Source organism: Clarias gariepinus, chromosome 1, assembly GCF_024256425.1.
Source record: "Clarias gariepinus isolate MV-2021 ecotype Netherlands chromosome 1, CGAR_prim_01v2, whole genome shotgun sequence".
Taxonomy (NCBI): Eukaryota; Metazoa; Chordata; class Actinopteri; order Siluriformes; family Clariidae; genus Clarias; species Clarias gariepinus.
Window position 1 is genome coordinate 7,877,501 of NC_071100.1, and position 16,381 is coordinate 7,893,881.

Below are 16,381 nucleotides of genomic sequence, written 5' to 3' on the forward strand. Positions count from 1 at the left end.
TAACCTAACCGGGTAAAATAAAAGAAATAATCTACAAAGGCTTTCCTCCACTTTCTTACTAACTGAAAAACAGGAATAAACATGGGTTAAACAAAACAAAAGGGCACCCTCTAACCTCTTGTTACTGTAGATAAGATGTGTTTGTAATAGACTCATTTTCTTTTCATTTGAAGTTTTCTTTTTTAGTTATGTACAAAGTAACGCTCATCCTCGTCATTTATCCAAATCTCCATGTCTTTGGACTGAGGGAGGAAACCAGAGTACTTGGAGGAAACCCACCAAGCACAGGGATAATATGCAAACTAACACAGACCCCCAGACGGGAATCGAACCCTAATTTAAGCAGTGAGTTATGTTAAATAGAGTTTTGTTATAGTTGCAGAATTTCACTCATGCTGCTGCTGTCATACCCACACAACAAGTCTTTACCTTTTTATATCGCACAGTCTGCACATCCTGTGTAATTTATAATTTATATTTCTATTTTAATTATATTTCATTGTAATTTTGTAAATAGATAAATTTGTAGATACTCTATGTACAGTACATTCATTCCAAATTATATTTTTTTTATTGCAGTAAAATCTTTCTTTCTTTTTATTCTGTCCTGTACTTCTATTTGAGGTCACAAACAGTCATATGATAATTTCGCTAAATGTCATATTGTGTATGATTGTGTACATACCAAATAAAATTTTGGTCCTCAGTGTCAGCATTTGTAAGAGTTTAGTCTTGTTCTGAGTAAGGTCTTTATAACATGATTTAACATTATTATTATTATTATTATTATTATTATTATATATTATATGCCTTCCCTGATCTTATTTTGTCTTGTTTTATGTCTCAAACTTTTCACCTGCTTCATGCAAAACTTCCACACTATCCCGACATGTTCTTCTCACTACAACTCTGGGTCTTTAGTTTGAGTTCTGTAGGCTGCATCACCGCCACTTACAGATCTCTCTCTTTCTCTCCTTTAAAGCTGTCTATCCAGTTCATTCTTTCTTAAAAAACAAACAAAACAAAAAAACTGGTTTGATGGATCGTGAGTGCTTGTGCTCTGAGTTCACTGTTATGGGCTCCAGGACACCTATGACCCTACAAATGAACAGTTCAGGCCCTGGTGTTACAGGAACATAACTCACACACAGACACACACTTCCAGTCTCAATGGTTTCCCATTTTAATCAACTTTAAAATGTTTTAAACCAACACTTGTACTAATCTAATCTCAGTAAGTATCAACGAGCTCAGATCCAGTAAGTCGACGTGCCTCTACGCAACTCATGAAAACCCCCTAAAGCGATATAGTTACACCGCGCATGCGTAGTTCTACCTGCGCATGCGCAACGCAGCTAGCTGAGGCAGGGACGGGGCAGTTACCGTGTTCCTGACACATTTTGAAAGCGCATGAGCAACATTGTAACCAAGTTCGAGCTGAAGAAGCTGAAGTGAAACTGGATTGTTGTTTTATTTTTCCCCCCTCTCTCCTTGGCTTTGAGTCCTTGTTGTATCGCAGGGAGTGAGTTGTTGGATATGAGTGCGGCGTGTAATTATGTAGCAGCAACTAAGTAACGGCGGTTGAAGGGGAAACGGCGGTGGAATGAGAAGTTCTCGGCGGTGACGGTGGAATGTCGCAGAGCTCCGGAGCTCCGCAGCCGACCCCCGGTCCGCCTTCCTCCTTCTCCTTCTGCTCCTCTCTGGCCGGCCTCGAGGCCCCGGCGGCGGGATGCAGCACCGTCCTGATGTCGGTCCGAGTCTCCGCGAGTCACTCCGGGATCCGGCCGCTGTGTCTGCCCGGCTGCGGGGACGAAGCTCTGCGGCTGCAGCTCAGCATGGACCCGGGCAAGGCGGGGGAATTCCGGCTGGCTCTCAGACACGGCAGCGGAACTAACGCGGTAACTCAAACACACACACACATCAGAGACCCGAACGCGCCGCTCACTTCTTTTAAAGGGTTTATTATTATTATTATTTTTTTAAAGGAAGAATAAAAAATAAATCATTTCCGCTCGGACCACTCATGTCACGTGATCGCCGTGTTATTGTTTACAGCGTCGAGGCTAAAAAAAAAAAAAGAAAAAAAAGTTAGGGCGCGTTTCCAACAGTTCTGAGAACAGCTCTAGGGGTCGCGGAGCCGCTTCACGGATTCTAAAACTGCTCTCAGAACTGCCGCTCCGATCGCGTGCGCGGGCGCGCGCGCTTAGTACACGAAGTGTGGCTAGAGTGGGGCGTTCGATACTCTGACGTCATCACAGTCGTTATACATTTTTTTTTCATGTCAAGAATGTTGAGATGCCTGGGACAGAAGAATGACACATTAGTAAGGTTAGAAGTTAATTCCCTAAAAAAAATGTAACAAATAATCATATTTAATAAACTTTAGATGAGTGTGTTACTGTTCGAGAGGTCAGCGGGTGTTGGGCCCTTGAGCAAGGCCCTTAACTCTGTCTTCTACAGAGTACCCTGTACTCTGATTTCTGCCTACTAGCAAAAAAAAAAAAAAGCTGGGATTTGTGAAGATTTTTACGGTGCAGAAATGTGTTTATGATGAATAAAGGCTGAACTCAAAAACATAAAAATATATATATTTTTTATTATATATATAGATATAAGGGAATTGGCATAGTATGATTCATGTATCAGCACACTGACTACGAAATATGTGGATGTTTCATTTTATTTGAATTTTTTTATATATACATTTAAATTAGGCGGCTTAGTGGTTAGCACGGTGGCCTCGCACCTCCACGATCAAGGGTTCGATTTCCGCCTTGGAGTTTGCATGTTCTCTCCGTGCATGGTGGGTTTCCTGCGGGTACTCCGGTTTCCTCCCACAGTCCAAAGCCATGCAGATTAGGTTAATTGGTGTTCCTGAATTGCCCGTAGGGTGTGTGTGCGCGCGCACGTGCCCTGTGATGGATTACCACCCTGTCCAGGGTGTACCCCGCTTCGTGCCCTAAGTCCTTTGGGATTTAGTCTCCAGGCCCCCCGTGACCCTGTATACAAGATAAAGCGGTATAGATGATGAATGGATGAATTAATAAGTATTGTGGTAATATTGTATCAGGTTGTCCCTGGTGAGTCCCATGCCTAGAAAATATACAAAGCAACAACTTCTTACAAAACCCTTGTCCTAACTGTTATACAAATATTTTATCCCTTCTTGCCAAGTAGATTTAAGGTTTCAACCGGTTAGAGTTTGTTAGTGTGAAAAAAACTACAATTATAAACCTTGTAAAGAAAAAAACAACAAAAACAGTGAGGTTTAAAGATTTAATTGTCAGTAAACCTACTTTCTCATACACACACACACACACAGATTACCTGTGTATTGATGGCGAGTCGTGATTAAGTGATCTTTACCTAAGAACTCTCTTCCTGTAGAGTCGCGTTAACGGGCTTTATGGCCGGAGTTTTTGCTGATGATTGTCGATTGTGATCTTGTTCATGCTATTGTGGACCTCATTCTCACAACATCTGTTCTCGCTTATTACACAGACATAACTCATAATTCCCAACTAAACCTAAGGGAGTGGTTGAAGCACACCGCCTTTTAGTTTAGATTTGATCATTTAGCTTTAGTCTTTTACTGATGTGTCATTATTGGTACTAGCACCTGGTTTTAAAACTATGCATATCTTTTTTTTATTATTATTATTATCCTCCCCTTTAGTGCATTGCCGATTTCGACCTCAGGACGTTGCGCTATGAAGTCAAGACACCACGGAGTCATGACCTGGTCTTGATCGCTCCCCCTTACGACCGCATCACCTTCAACTTCCACAGCGAGCAGGAAGCCCAAGCCTGGGCCACTGTGGTGATGTCATCGCTCCGCGAGGCTCGTCGGGGTGAGGCACATTGTTGTACTCGCCAAATTCAGATTTAATACCCCAATTATTCAGATCTTTTTCAACACTGAAATCCGGATGCAAAAACAGCCGATATGATAAAACGGTGCCATTTTAAAGAAGGTCGATTAGGTTTAATACTGACAGTGTTTGTGACTCCTCCCCTCAGTGGCCATTGGCTGTTCTGTAGAGGTTGATGGACAGCTGCTGCCCCAGCCCCTGGTTGTACAAATGCCTTCCTCCCTGTCCAGCACGGGTACGTCCTCGCATCCTCTCCTCGCTCCCTCTGTCCAAACAAAGCACAAAAGTCTCAATTGTGCATTGTGTAGAGAAAAATAGCAGACTGTCTCTCGTCCCACTGCTCTGCATTCTTCCTCCCTCCCACACAGACTGAGCTGGTTTTTAACACAAGGGATACGTTTGCAGGTCAGCTGCGTATGTGTAAAATAGGATTTAGTCTTAGATGATGTGCAAAACACATATGTGTGTTTACTGAACATGCACCGTAGTGAGTAAAAATCGTGTGCATGATTTAATTTTAGTCTTGGTTAAACGCTTTTTCCACCTTTCACTTCTACACACACACTTTTCTTTGTTGTCCTTTTTGTTCTTCCTTATTTTATTCCTGTTTACTTAACTTTTTTTCTTATCGCTCTCTTTACTTTCTCATTCTTCACTCACTTCTCTGTGTCTCTCACTTTTTCACTCTCTCTCTCCCCGCCTTCCCCTTCTCTCTCTCTCTCTCTCTCTCCGTGTAGAGGAGCTGTGTATGGAGCTGGTGAGGGCTATAGAGGCCGGTGATGTTCAGGGGGCGTCTGTGTGTGCGGAGTCTCTGGCTCGTCAGCACACTCCGCTGTGCATCCAGCCAGATCACAAACACTACACCAACACCAACAAGGAGATCAGGTAGTAAAATAGAATAGCTCTATGTCTATTGTCATATACTGGGTCCATAAGTATTTGGACAAGATGCAGGGTATTTATTTATTTATTTATTAAATTAATTTTTGGTGGAACTCGACAATACCAGAAGGTTTGGTAGCCAACTTAAATGGTTGAACATTGATTTCGTATTGGTAAAGAAAACTCTTACATTTCATAAGAAGTCAAAAACACCCTTAGTGAGGGAGTGAGTTGGACGTTCCTTCTGTTCGCTCTCTAGTTTATCGGTGGTGTTAGAGGACGCTTCCTCTTCCTGCTGTGTCATGGTGAAAGTCTTCCCCCACACCACAGTTGCTGCTCTTAAACAACAGGTCAGCACGGATCAGTCTCATTATATGAGTTTTATAACCTATGAATTAAAAAGTGTGTTTAGATTTGTTAAGCACGAGGCACGAACCTGGAAGTAGAGCACCAGGATGTTCTCCAATACAAATGAACTTTTTTTTTTTCCATCTGAGCATTTCAACAAAAATGGCTTCTGTTCTTGTCAAGAAACGTAAACAGCAGCAGTAATCAGATTAAACTGAAATCACATGATATAACTCTCCCTCTCTCCTTCTTGTTCTTGTATTTTAGGTGTTTGTGCAGTACGGCTTCCATCCGCACGTCCAGCGCTGGGTTATCGGTCAGTGTCTGTGCTCTGACTCACGCTCTCTGGCGTCCTACGGCGTGCAGCAGGACGGAGACACCGCCTTCCTGTACCTTGTGTCCCGGCAGAGGCAGCAGGACCAGGAGAACTTCCCACTCGCTCCCACGTCCTCCCCCGGGGACTTGCAGTCTGTCGGCACCGGGCCGGAGGGAACACTGAGAGCCTATAACACACTGCCCACCAGACTGCACCCGCAGCACAACACCACCGGTGTGTGTGTGTGTGTGTGTGTGTACAATAATGCAGAAACAAGCTCAGAATATTAATTATCTATATTAAGTGAGCGATTTTTCGTTGTGAGATTACAATATAAAAATTATATTGTTATATATTTTACACTCTTTACACAATATGAGACACTCAAAATGCTCTTTAGCTGAAAATATATTGCTCAAACAAATGAAGGGAACACTTAGTCCTGGTTTGACTCGAACACCTCTTTTATGTGTATATACAATACGTTCAGGTTTAAGCAAGTTTATTTGCTTCGTTTTGTAGAACTAAATGGCTTTGATTGCCAAAATCCCCTGGCAATAGAACAAGACAAGTATATAAGGAGTAAAAGTACCTTAAATACTCTACTCTTCATAATTGTTTTTTCTTCTTCATCAGTTCCGTATTTAAATGTATTACATCTGTACAGTCATCATTCCTTAAAGTGCGAACAAGATGAGATAATATTTTGAATCTCGTGACCTCTGACGTTTCAGGCAGTCGGAGTTTGGCCGGGACAGAGAGGTTGGGTCTGGGTGAAATCCGAGAGCTCATTAACCTGGAGATGCCGCAGCTGAACGAAGCACTCTTGCCCAGCGGAACTAACACACAGGTACACACAAACACACACAACTATGTAAACACAAGAACCTGCTTAAAATAAAAAGGCAGTTTGTTGAATTACATAATTATTGCTAAATATCAAGTATTGTCTCTATTTTTCGAGTGAAGACTCGTTACTATTCCAAGCACAAAAATGAAACCACAGTTTTGTAGTGTTAAAGGAAAAAAAAAAAAAAAAACTCCACAATGTAGCAGAATGATGAAACGGAATAATACATTTATCTACTTTTAGTTACAGTTTATGCTGAGGAATGTCCATGAAACCAGTTAGTTCCTGTTCTCACTTGCACAGATGTTCCCTCACCAGCCTCAGTTTCTTCTCTGTAAATGGCACATTCTCAAAACTTTCACAGATTATATAAAGCTCACAGTTTTCACCTTCACCTCTGACTGTTATTAAGTGCTGACTTTGGAAACGCTTTTCATGAATGTCACCTCATAGGCAACCTCACCATGTCATCTATTATTATTTTTATTATTATTATGTGGAGGCAAGTCCTTGAAAATAAGCTGTTACTATAGTTGCTGTCAATAGATACAAATTTTAATCTAGTTAATCAGTCATAGTCCATGATTAATCGCAATTAATCACAATTCTAAATACTCAGATTTACTTTATTTACATGCAGTCTTGAGATAAAGAAATGCATGACAAACTGGTTTCAGAAAACAGATTATTCGCTTTTATAATATCGTAAACAATAACATTCAACAAATGTTACTTTTAAATCTCTCGAATGGGACTGGCACTGCATGCACTGGCGGGTAGTATGGGTGTGTGGATCCTCAGATCTGAAAATCAACAGAATACTTCAGCTACCACCTATACAACTTTGTGTTTTTTTAAGTAGCTTGAGAACACACAACTTTGGTTTTATCCAAACCTCATTTATAAGCTTTTTATGGTGTAACTTGCTGTTTAGCACACCTGGTGATGTGTTCTCAGTCATTTAATTATCCATGTTAAATGTGCCATTATCGCCCACAGCCGGGTAACCGCACTGCGACTATATTAAGGCTTTAGGGTCAAACGTGGTCATATGATTACTTTCCATTAAAATCATAAAATTTCTGAATTAATTACACGTAGTAATACGTTAAAATAAAATATCAAATATACAGTATGTTAAACATTTTTAATGTGTGATATTAAGTCATATGTGTGTATGTGTACAGCTGGGATGGGCGTGTCCGTCCTGTACGTACATTAACAAGCCGACGCGTCCCGGCTGTGAGATGTGCAGTACAGACAGACCCGAGAGTTACACGGTGCCTGGGGGCTACAGACCCGACACACTGGAACTGAGACGCATCCAACAGGAGAAAGAAGCCATTAGGCAGTACCAGCAGGTCAGACATCGCACACACTCATACACACACTCATACATACATACATACATACATACACATACATACACATACATACACACCTGCTGACCTCAAACGTGCAGCTCTAATTATACACGTATTCATTTTAATAGATGAGATTGGCATTCCAGGAATACTAATACAGTCTCAGGAAACAGACATAATACCTGAACCAGACGTTTACAATCAGATCGTCATTACACAAACAGATGCACAGTCAGACTATTCCCTTTCAATACAGCTAGATTGCAGGTTGATGGCATTGTGATGATTTCATTTTTCAGAGAGATTTGCAGGTTTAGCCGTGTTGTTTAGACCAAAGCTGCCAGAATTCCTTTGGTGTTCGAAATTTCTTAGGACCAATGTCGCTAAGAAGCGATACAAATGTTTAGCAACTGATTTTAATACACTTGCATTATTATCCAACAGGTGGCGCTACAACTTTAATTCTAGCATAATGCCAAACTGGTAGCAAGAAATGTGTTTAATCAATTAGATTTTTATTAAATTCATTAGGCACAAATCTTAATAACTAAATAGCAGGAGGACACTTTTTGTTTTTTACTCGAGCAGATTTACCTAGAGAGATAGAAGGCAGGATCTCAGACTATGATTGGCTCTCCGGTCTCACGCTCTTCTCTTCTGTCTGGTTTTCTTTTTTTTTAAAGGAGAAAGGGAGGAGGGAGGAGCGGAGGGCCAGCAACTCACTACAGTACAACCTCGACCAGGACTACTGACACACACACACACATCATACACAGTCGCTATGCACAAAATAACACTTGAAGAAGCTTGAAAGTCTGCTGGGACTTTTTATGAATACTTGCAAGACGTCCCAGTGACAGGAATACAGGATATCACACGAACACCTTAAAAATAACGTGCAATCAAGACTGAACAAGTACTGCGCTCAGGCTGTGTGAAATCTCTGTGCATGCCAATCTCATCTATTGTACTTCGGTTATGAAGAAATGCTAAACTGGGAAAACAAGGAATGAATCGATGGTTCTCATTTATGATACGCAGGTTCAAGGAGTTTAGCTTGACCTTCTCCTTTAAAGCACTTCTTATTCTTAAAGCACTTTTATTTAAACTGATGGTATGTATGTGTTTTTAAAGTTTATTTTTGATGAAAACTGCTCACAGGCCAGATTTCTGCACTGTTAGTTTGATGATAAACTAAGTCAAAGAACAATTTCTGAACTGAATTGTACTTCTTTTGGTATCTATGGATATAATGGGTCCATATACTGTATAGGGGTTTAGGGTTAGGGTTAGGGTTAGCTAACTCGAACCCCTGAGAATATCAGGAACATCATTAGCTATTTTGGGGGTATTTGCAAAATATTTGTATATTCTGGTACTCTTGACCCCTCCACTCCGGGATGGTGTTAAGCACTGCTGTGAGCACACACTCCTCCTGAAGACTCTTTCTCAAGTCTCATGTTACAAAGTGACACCCAAGACTTTTTCCATAATTGTATCAAAGTTTCACTTCGTTAAATGACCTCACGCTTCTAATCCGTTCAGTACTATAGAGGGAGAGTTCGTCATACAAGCTCTTGTGCAAGTAGATTTGAGAATAACACACTTTACTAAACTGCAACACACTTTTCTTCAGCACACTTCCAACAATTTGGCGTTCAGTCACAGTATTAAGAATAATAAATACATCATCGCACCAGAAAATACTCAGCATAAATGTCTCTCTTTCTCAACTTTCAGTCCTCCATTGTGTCATTCAAGACGGATATTAATAACATGTTCTGGAAAAAAAAAATCTCATGGATATATTTTTGCTGTACAAACCTTTTAGCTCTATAGCATTTTACACTCTGCGCTGTTATACTAGCATAAGGAGTACTAGCATCTGATGGTACTTATAAAGCCACAACGGCTGTCGATGGTGCAAGGCTCACACAGTAGTTTCTTGGGCATAATTTTATTAATTATTCTAAATGATATGGTTATAATAACCCAATCAGGGATGCATACGTTTATGAAACTGACTTTCCACCCCATGAAGAGTTTACACTGATCCTTGACCCAGGGTAATACAGTGAGGTACAACACAGTCGAGATATAAAATGGATTAGTTCTCTCTCAGTCCTGTGCAATATACCTACTGCGATTAAACTCACTCAAGCTCAGGAAGGGTAGAGTTGTAACTGACAACTACACAGTCATGAAACTATGCAGTATAGCAAGGCCTGGAGGTAAAGAGCCTTGCTGTGCGCTGTTATTTATTGTCTGAATAATATCTTACCATGATGAAAAAAGATGCTAAGAAAGTAAATAAAATGTTATTAGATATATTAAATATGTACTATATGGATTAAATTGGACTTTTCTGTTTTCATTGTCTCGTTGAAAAGTGTTTTACTGGTGGTCCAGAAATGAAACGTCTTGTATCTATAACAAATAAATAAACAGGGACGGATTTTTTTGTATCTTGATTACTTATTTGCGTCATACAGTAAAAAGTCTTGAGCCACCCCTTGTTTCTTCATATTCAATTAAATGATGTAGATTAAATCAAAGAAACTGGAACAAAGATTTTACTGCGACTGGCTATGAAGTGACTAAAGATGCAATTGGGTGAGAGTCTCAAGACTCAAGAGTATTCACTAGTATATGTGACTTTTGTAAAACTGTATATTAAAATAATGTTTAATAGTGTGCATTGTATTTGGTTTTGCATACTGTATATTTAAAATTTCTATCATTATATGTCAGAAAGATGAAGGAAATTTATAGTGAACTCTGTTCATCGAGTTTTATCCAGATAACATTAAAGCACTGCAATAACAAGATTCATTTGTTTGATCTTTAAGTGAAGGGTTCACATCTAAATATAAATATATATTTAGTTACAAATCTTGCATTGGGCTGGAGCCTATCCCAGGAGTCTTAGGGCACGAGGTGGGGTAAACCCTGGACAGGGTGCCAATTCATCACAGGGCAGAAGTCAGTTTACTTTCTTGACAAATGGCATTCCTGTTCTTTTAAATGCTCCTCAAATATAACCTCAAATCTAAAACTTCAAGCATTGATTATGCAAAAATGGGCTTCCATCAGTCAGGATGTGGTGCAGAAGTTGATTGACAGCGTGCCAGAGTCAATTGCAGAGGTCTTGAAAAAGAAGGGTCAACACTGCAATATATTGACTCTTTTCATGCACTTAATTCTCAATGTAATTCTCAATAATAGCCTTAGGCTTGTAATTACAATTTTATATAGTAACATCTGACAAAAAGACCCGAAAACACATTTTTTTATTTTATTTTATATTTTTGTCTTTCTTAAAGCCATGGCTGTATACTGCACTTTATCCTTCTAAACCCTCAAATCGAACTGGGACTTTTGATTGTGCAGAATAACAGAACATAGTGATAAGACTAAAAACTTTATTTATTTATTTATTTATTTATTTATTATTTATTTATTTATATAATCCTGTTACACTAATGCACTCATCCCAGTGTTTCATGTTGAAATGGCTTGGAGCGAGGTTAGGACTGTACGGGGAATGTGGCAATAGCTCCCAGCGGAGGACTGTAATGTGCAAGTGGTGTTGGTGAATGATTATGTGTACAGTTACCACAGAAAGATGTGTCTTTTCTGCAGATTGGTGACAAGTTATACATTGAGTTTTAAGGATCAGGTAATCCACTTGCTAAATGTTCATAGGCTCTGTGCTCTGTTTAAATATTTTAGGCGAACTGCACATGCAACACTAGATTATGAGTTCAACAATAAAAAATTAACACATTTCTTTGCAACTCTTCCTCCATTAGTTCCTCAACAACAATGAGTGATACTGTGGAACAGCAGTAATTGAACATAGAATTTGTCACAAAGTTTAATGAATATGTCCTAATTTATACAATTATAGGTCTGGAATCAAAAATTGTCGTGCTCCTTGGGGGGTGTTAGCCCCAAAATATTGGATACTGCAATAGACAGTTCATTCAAGATCATTAACTATTCTTGTATCATTACAGAGATTGTCACATAGAAAGTGTACTGTAGCTCCAGCAATATATTGTTTACTCATGCATAACCTGAATACAGCTGTACACTAATATTATAATGTGTTATTGTTTGATAAAAAAATATGTGTAGGCAAAGGAGGCAGAGCGGAGGGAGAACTATGCTCGGCTGGTGGAGGTGGACTGTCAGGAGTTGGTGCCGAATGCAGAGAGCATCGAATGCAAGATTTGTTACTTACAGCTGCAGTCAGGAGAGGGAGTCCTGCTGCGGGAGTGTCTTCACTGCTTTTGCAGGTAAGAACACATTGTGGGGACTAGAGCAGAATTGGATGTCTGGTTTAGAGCTAGGTGGTTGGAGGACAGTTGGTGGATGGATGATAAATGGTTGATGACAAATGGTTGAAAGGTGATTGGTGATTAATTGGTGCAAGAATAGTAGACAGTTATTGGAAGATTTGTAAGAACTGTTCACTAGTTGATTGGGTGACTGAATGTTCAGTCTGTAATTTGTGGATGGTGGATAACTGAGGGAAAGTTGGTGAATGTTGGTCACTGGATAGTAAGTTGGTGATTGGTGGATGACTAGTGGATAGTTCTTGAGTTACTGGTGGATGACTGAAGGGTGGACAGTGAGTTGTGGATGACTAATGGATGGTTAGTGAATGATTAGTGGGTGATCGTTGGATGGTAAGTGGAGGTTTGGTGGATTTTGGCGAATTCTCTGTCAATGGAGGATTGGTGGATGAGTGGTGGAGGATTGGAGGATGGTAAGTGGAGGATTGGTGGATTTGTTGTGGATGGTAAGTGGAGGATTGGTGGATGGTAAGTGGAGGATTGGTGGATGAGTGATGGATGGTAAGTGGAGGATTGGTGGATGAGTGATGGATGGTAAGTGGAGGATTGGTGGATTTTGGTGAATTCCCTGTCAATGGTGGATTGGTGGATGAGTGGTGGATGGTAAGTGGAGGATTGGTGGATTTGTCATGGATCGTAAGTGGAGGATTGGTGGATGAGTGGTGGATGGTAAGTGAAGGATTGGTGAATGAGTGATGAATGGTAAGTTTGAGGATTGGTGGATTTGTGGTGGATGGTAAGTGGAGGATTGGTGGATAAGTTATAGATAGTAAGTTTAGGATTGCTGATTGATGGATAGCTGTTAGATGGTTACTGGGTGATTGTTGGATGACTAGAGGATGATCAGTGGGTTATTGGATGACTGGTGTATGGTCATTGAGTGAAGCATAGCTGTTGGATAGTCAGTGAGTGATTGGTGGATGACTGGTGGATAGTCAGTGAATGTTGGATGACTGGTGGAGTCAGTGAATGGTTGTATTACTGGTAGAAGGTTGTTGAGTGGTCTACGACTGTTGGATAGTCAATTGAGTGTTGGTGAACGACTGCTGGTTGATCAGTGAGTGGTGGATAACTGATGTATGGACAGTGGGTAATTGGTAGATGACTGGAGGATAGTCAGTGGGAGATTGGTGGGTGGTCATGGATAAATGCTATAAAATGCTTGTATAATATTGTATTTTCTATTTAATTGGAGCAGTAATATATTTTCTGACCACATTACCATGTCAAAATGTTTGTTTGTGTGTGGGTGTGTATATGTGTGTAGAGAATGTCTGCGTTCAGTAATCCTGCTTTCAGAGGATCCTCAGGTGGCGTGTCCCTACAGAGACGAGGCGTACGCATGTGACTGCACACTGCAGGAGAGAGAGATCCGAGCTGTGAGAACTCTTTCATTCAGTTCTACACCATCTACAAATCTTTCCACTCTTACGTAGCACTCTTTTACTTTCTGTTAATCTTCTGTGTGTCAGCTGCTTTCAGGCGAGGAGTATGAGCGCTGGCTGCAGCGGGGGCTCTCAGTGGCCGAGTCGCGATGTGAAGGCAGTTATCATTGTGCCACGACCGACTGTCCAGGCTGGTGTGTGTATGAAGACACCGTCAACACGTTCCACTGCCCTGTCTGCAAAAAGCACAACTGTCTGCTCTGCAAGGTAACACACACACACACAAACATACTTCTGTCAAGTTCTCTGGAAATCTGCACATCAATTTCTGCTTCTAATTAAAAAATATCTGTATATGGTATCTGTTTACCCAAGCTTTTAAACATGTGTTATAGTGGTTTTGGTTTTTGAATGATTTTTTTTTTTTACTTTGTTATGTAAAGCACTTTGGTCAACTATCGGTTGTTTTAAATGTGCTATGTAAATAACTTAACTTCTTTGTTCACTTTAATATCTTTGTTTATCAACATTTATGAAATAATAGGAGAAACCAAATGCACAAATTGTACGTTGGTGAAACATGAATCTCTCTCTCTCTCTCTCTGTCTGTCTCAGGCAATTCATGAAGGAATGAATTGTAAGCAGTACCAGGACGATCTCGCTGCTCGTGCCATTAATGACATCGCAGCCCGGAGAACGAGGGACCTCCTGAAGGTCTCACATATTTTTTTTAACATGATAAAATATAAAGCAGATTTTTTTTATTCATCGAAATTTAGATTTGAACTTGTCAAACTGCATGCCATCATTGTGTTTGAGTAGTTATTTTTGCTTTACAAACAAGCTTATTTGACATAAAAGCAGATAATTAGCATGTCATGCAGTTAACCTTTGTAAGGTTATAATTAAATTAACTTTTTAGATGTAGCACGGCCATTTAATAACACAATAAATAAGTTTACTTATTGTTCAATTTAAGGGACGTTCAAGTAAAACCCGGACTTTTAATTGCGCAGAATAACAGAACCTCCTTTCATTTCTTTATATAATCCCTTACTATACTAAGTTCTACTCCCCCTAATACACTTATCCCAGCGTCTTACTAGTGCTTGGATACATACCATCAAGGTCAAGCATGTAAAAAACACTCTCAGTACAACAGAGCCATGAACGGACTGCCTGCTCCATGTCAGAAATGCTGGCCTCCCAGGAACTCCTATAACAGCCAAACATGTGGCAATGGCTTGGAGTGAGGTCAGGATTATACGGGGCAATAACTCCCTGATCATGGTAACAGATTCTTTAAATGTCAATTAGCTGAAAGATTACCAACAACATAAGAATTAAGACGTTTATATAACCTTTTTTATTTTACCCTCATCATCTGTAGACATAATGCTGTTATTTTTCATGATACAATTTTGTTATTATTTTACCATATTTGCACCTAAGAATAAATTTGCAAATGCTTTCTAAAAAGGACAAGTCAATCATCATTGCCTTTGTTTTTAAGAACAAATCATTCCCAGGTTAATTTATTGTTTCAGCGCTAATTATCTTTGTTTTTGTTGTACTTGTCTTTGCATGCAACAGACTCTGGTGAAGTCCGGCGAGGCGATGCACTGTCCTCAGTGTGGAATAATAGTGCAGAAGAAGGAAGGCTGTGATTGGCTACGCTGCACTGTGTGTCACACAGAGATCTGCTGGGTCACCAGAGGGCCACGCTGGGGTCCTGCGGTACACAACCATTCACTCACCTGCTTAGAAACTGCAAGAACCCTTATTCATGTGTCCATCTCAATATCAACTGTTCAAATTAAATTGTGTATTTTTTTTACAGTATAGAAATATATACATTTAGGAAAGACAAGCTAAAGGCTAATTTTCCAAAGGCTTCATGTGACAATCATGTGATTTTGGATGTAAACTGTGTGACTTTTTTTTACAGGGTCCTGGAGACACGAGTGGAGGCTGCCGCTGTAATGTGAATAAACAGAGATGCCACCCAAAATGTCAGAACTGCCACTGAGCGGAAGAGAGAGATGAATGACTGAAAGTAAAACCAAAGCATTTTATTTTAACTTAACAGAATCTTGATTAAGATCAAGTTAATAATACTGGACAATATGCACTTTTATGTCTTACTCCCAGCAGCAACATTACAAAGGTGAAATGTTAACATACACATGTGCCTTATTTTAACAGTTCTGTTATAAACCTAGCTGTTTTTTCAGGGTGCTACATTTTCACATATATTTTTATAGATCCAGGTTAACCCCTGTGTATTTAACTGTTTTTCTTAATTAAGTAGAAATACCTTAGAATGTAATATAATACCGAGATAAAACACCAAAGTCTAGTTTTAAATGTAGACATTACAAAAGCATGTACACAGAGAGAGTTACAGTTACTCTTTAGTGCCTTATGTTGCAGCTTTTGTCTAGAATGAAAACCTTCTTGTATGACCTTTATATAATTTATTATAGATTTCAAGCTACCACTGACCTGAAGAAAACAATAAACATTTCCATATGAAACTGATCGAGTAAAGATTTGAGTTGCATATTGACATGATTTTCCTTTTAACTGATAACATATCTACCAGCTAGAATCTAGTAATTGTGTAATCGGAATATAAGGAGAAAGCATAAAAGCATTCATATCACTCCCTTAACTTTAAGATGCACAACAGAAAAGGAAGATAATGCAATTATGCTTCAGCATAGTCATGTTTAAATTTATACCTTGTAGTCCATCCATCCATCTAGGAACCTGTGTAGTCCACCTAGTGACTGTGGAGGCGTGTGGTGAATATTGTATTTGGGAACAGCAATTAGTCTAATCTGCATGTCTTTGGACTGTGAGAGGAAACCAGAGTACATGGAGGAAACCCACCAAGCACAGGGAGAACATGCAGACTCCATGCACACAGACCCCGAGGCGGGATTCGAATCCGGACCCTGAAGTTGCAAAATGACAGTGCTAACCACTAAGTCACCATGC

The 16,381-nt window shown here is 39.8% G+C and overlaps 1 protein-coding gene across 1 annotated transcript; it reads left to right on the forward strand.

The window, feature by feature from the left end:
- Positions 1–1,273: 1,273 nt before the first annotated feature.
- shrprbck1r (sharpin and rbck1 related) lies at positions 1,274–15,910 on the forward strand. The gene is made up of 14 exons (XM_053496888.1): positions 1,274–1,898; positions 3,677–3,851; positions 4,021–4,107; positions 4,610–4,757; positions 5,014–5,104; positions 5,370–5,652; positions 6,153–6,268; positions 7,456–7,629; positions 11,773–11,933; positions 13,261–13,372; positions 13,466–13,645; positions 13,994–14,092; positions 14,972–15,115; positions 15,327–15,910. Exons 1-14 carry the CDS (start codon positions 1,632–1,634, stop codon positions 15,405–15,407), a joined length of 2,118 nt encoding a protein of 705 aa, XP_053352863.1. The 5' UTR covers positions 1,274–1,631; the 3' UTR covers positions 15,408–15,910.
- Positions 15,911–16,381: the final 471 nt, after the last annotated feature.

What these genes read in the sequence shown, in the direction of transcription:
- shrprbck1r (XM_053496888.1), top strand. Translation starts at nt 1,632, where the DNA reads ATGTCGCAGAGCTCCGGAGCTCCGCAGCCGACCCCCGGTCCGCCTTCC. An exon ending in TTCCTCCCTGTCCAGCACGG is followed by an intron (nt 4,108 to 4,609) that starts GTACGTCCTCGC and finishes CTCTCCGTGTAG; the next exon opens with AGGAGCTGTGTATGGAGCTG. An exon ending in AGGAGAGAGAGATCCGAGCT is followed by an intron (nt 13,373 to 13,465) that starts GTGAGAACTCTT and finishes TCTGTGTGTCAG; the next exon opens with CTGCTTTCAGGCGAGGAGTA.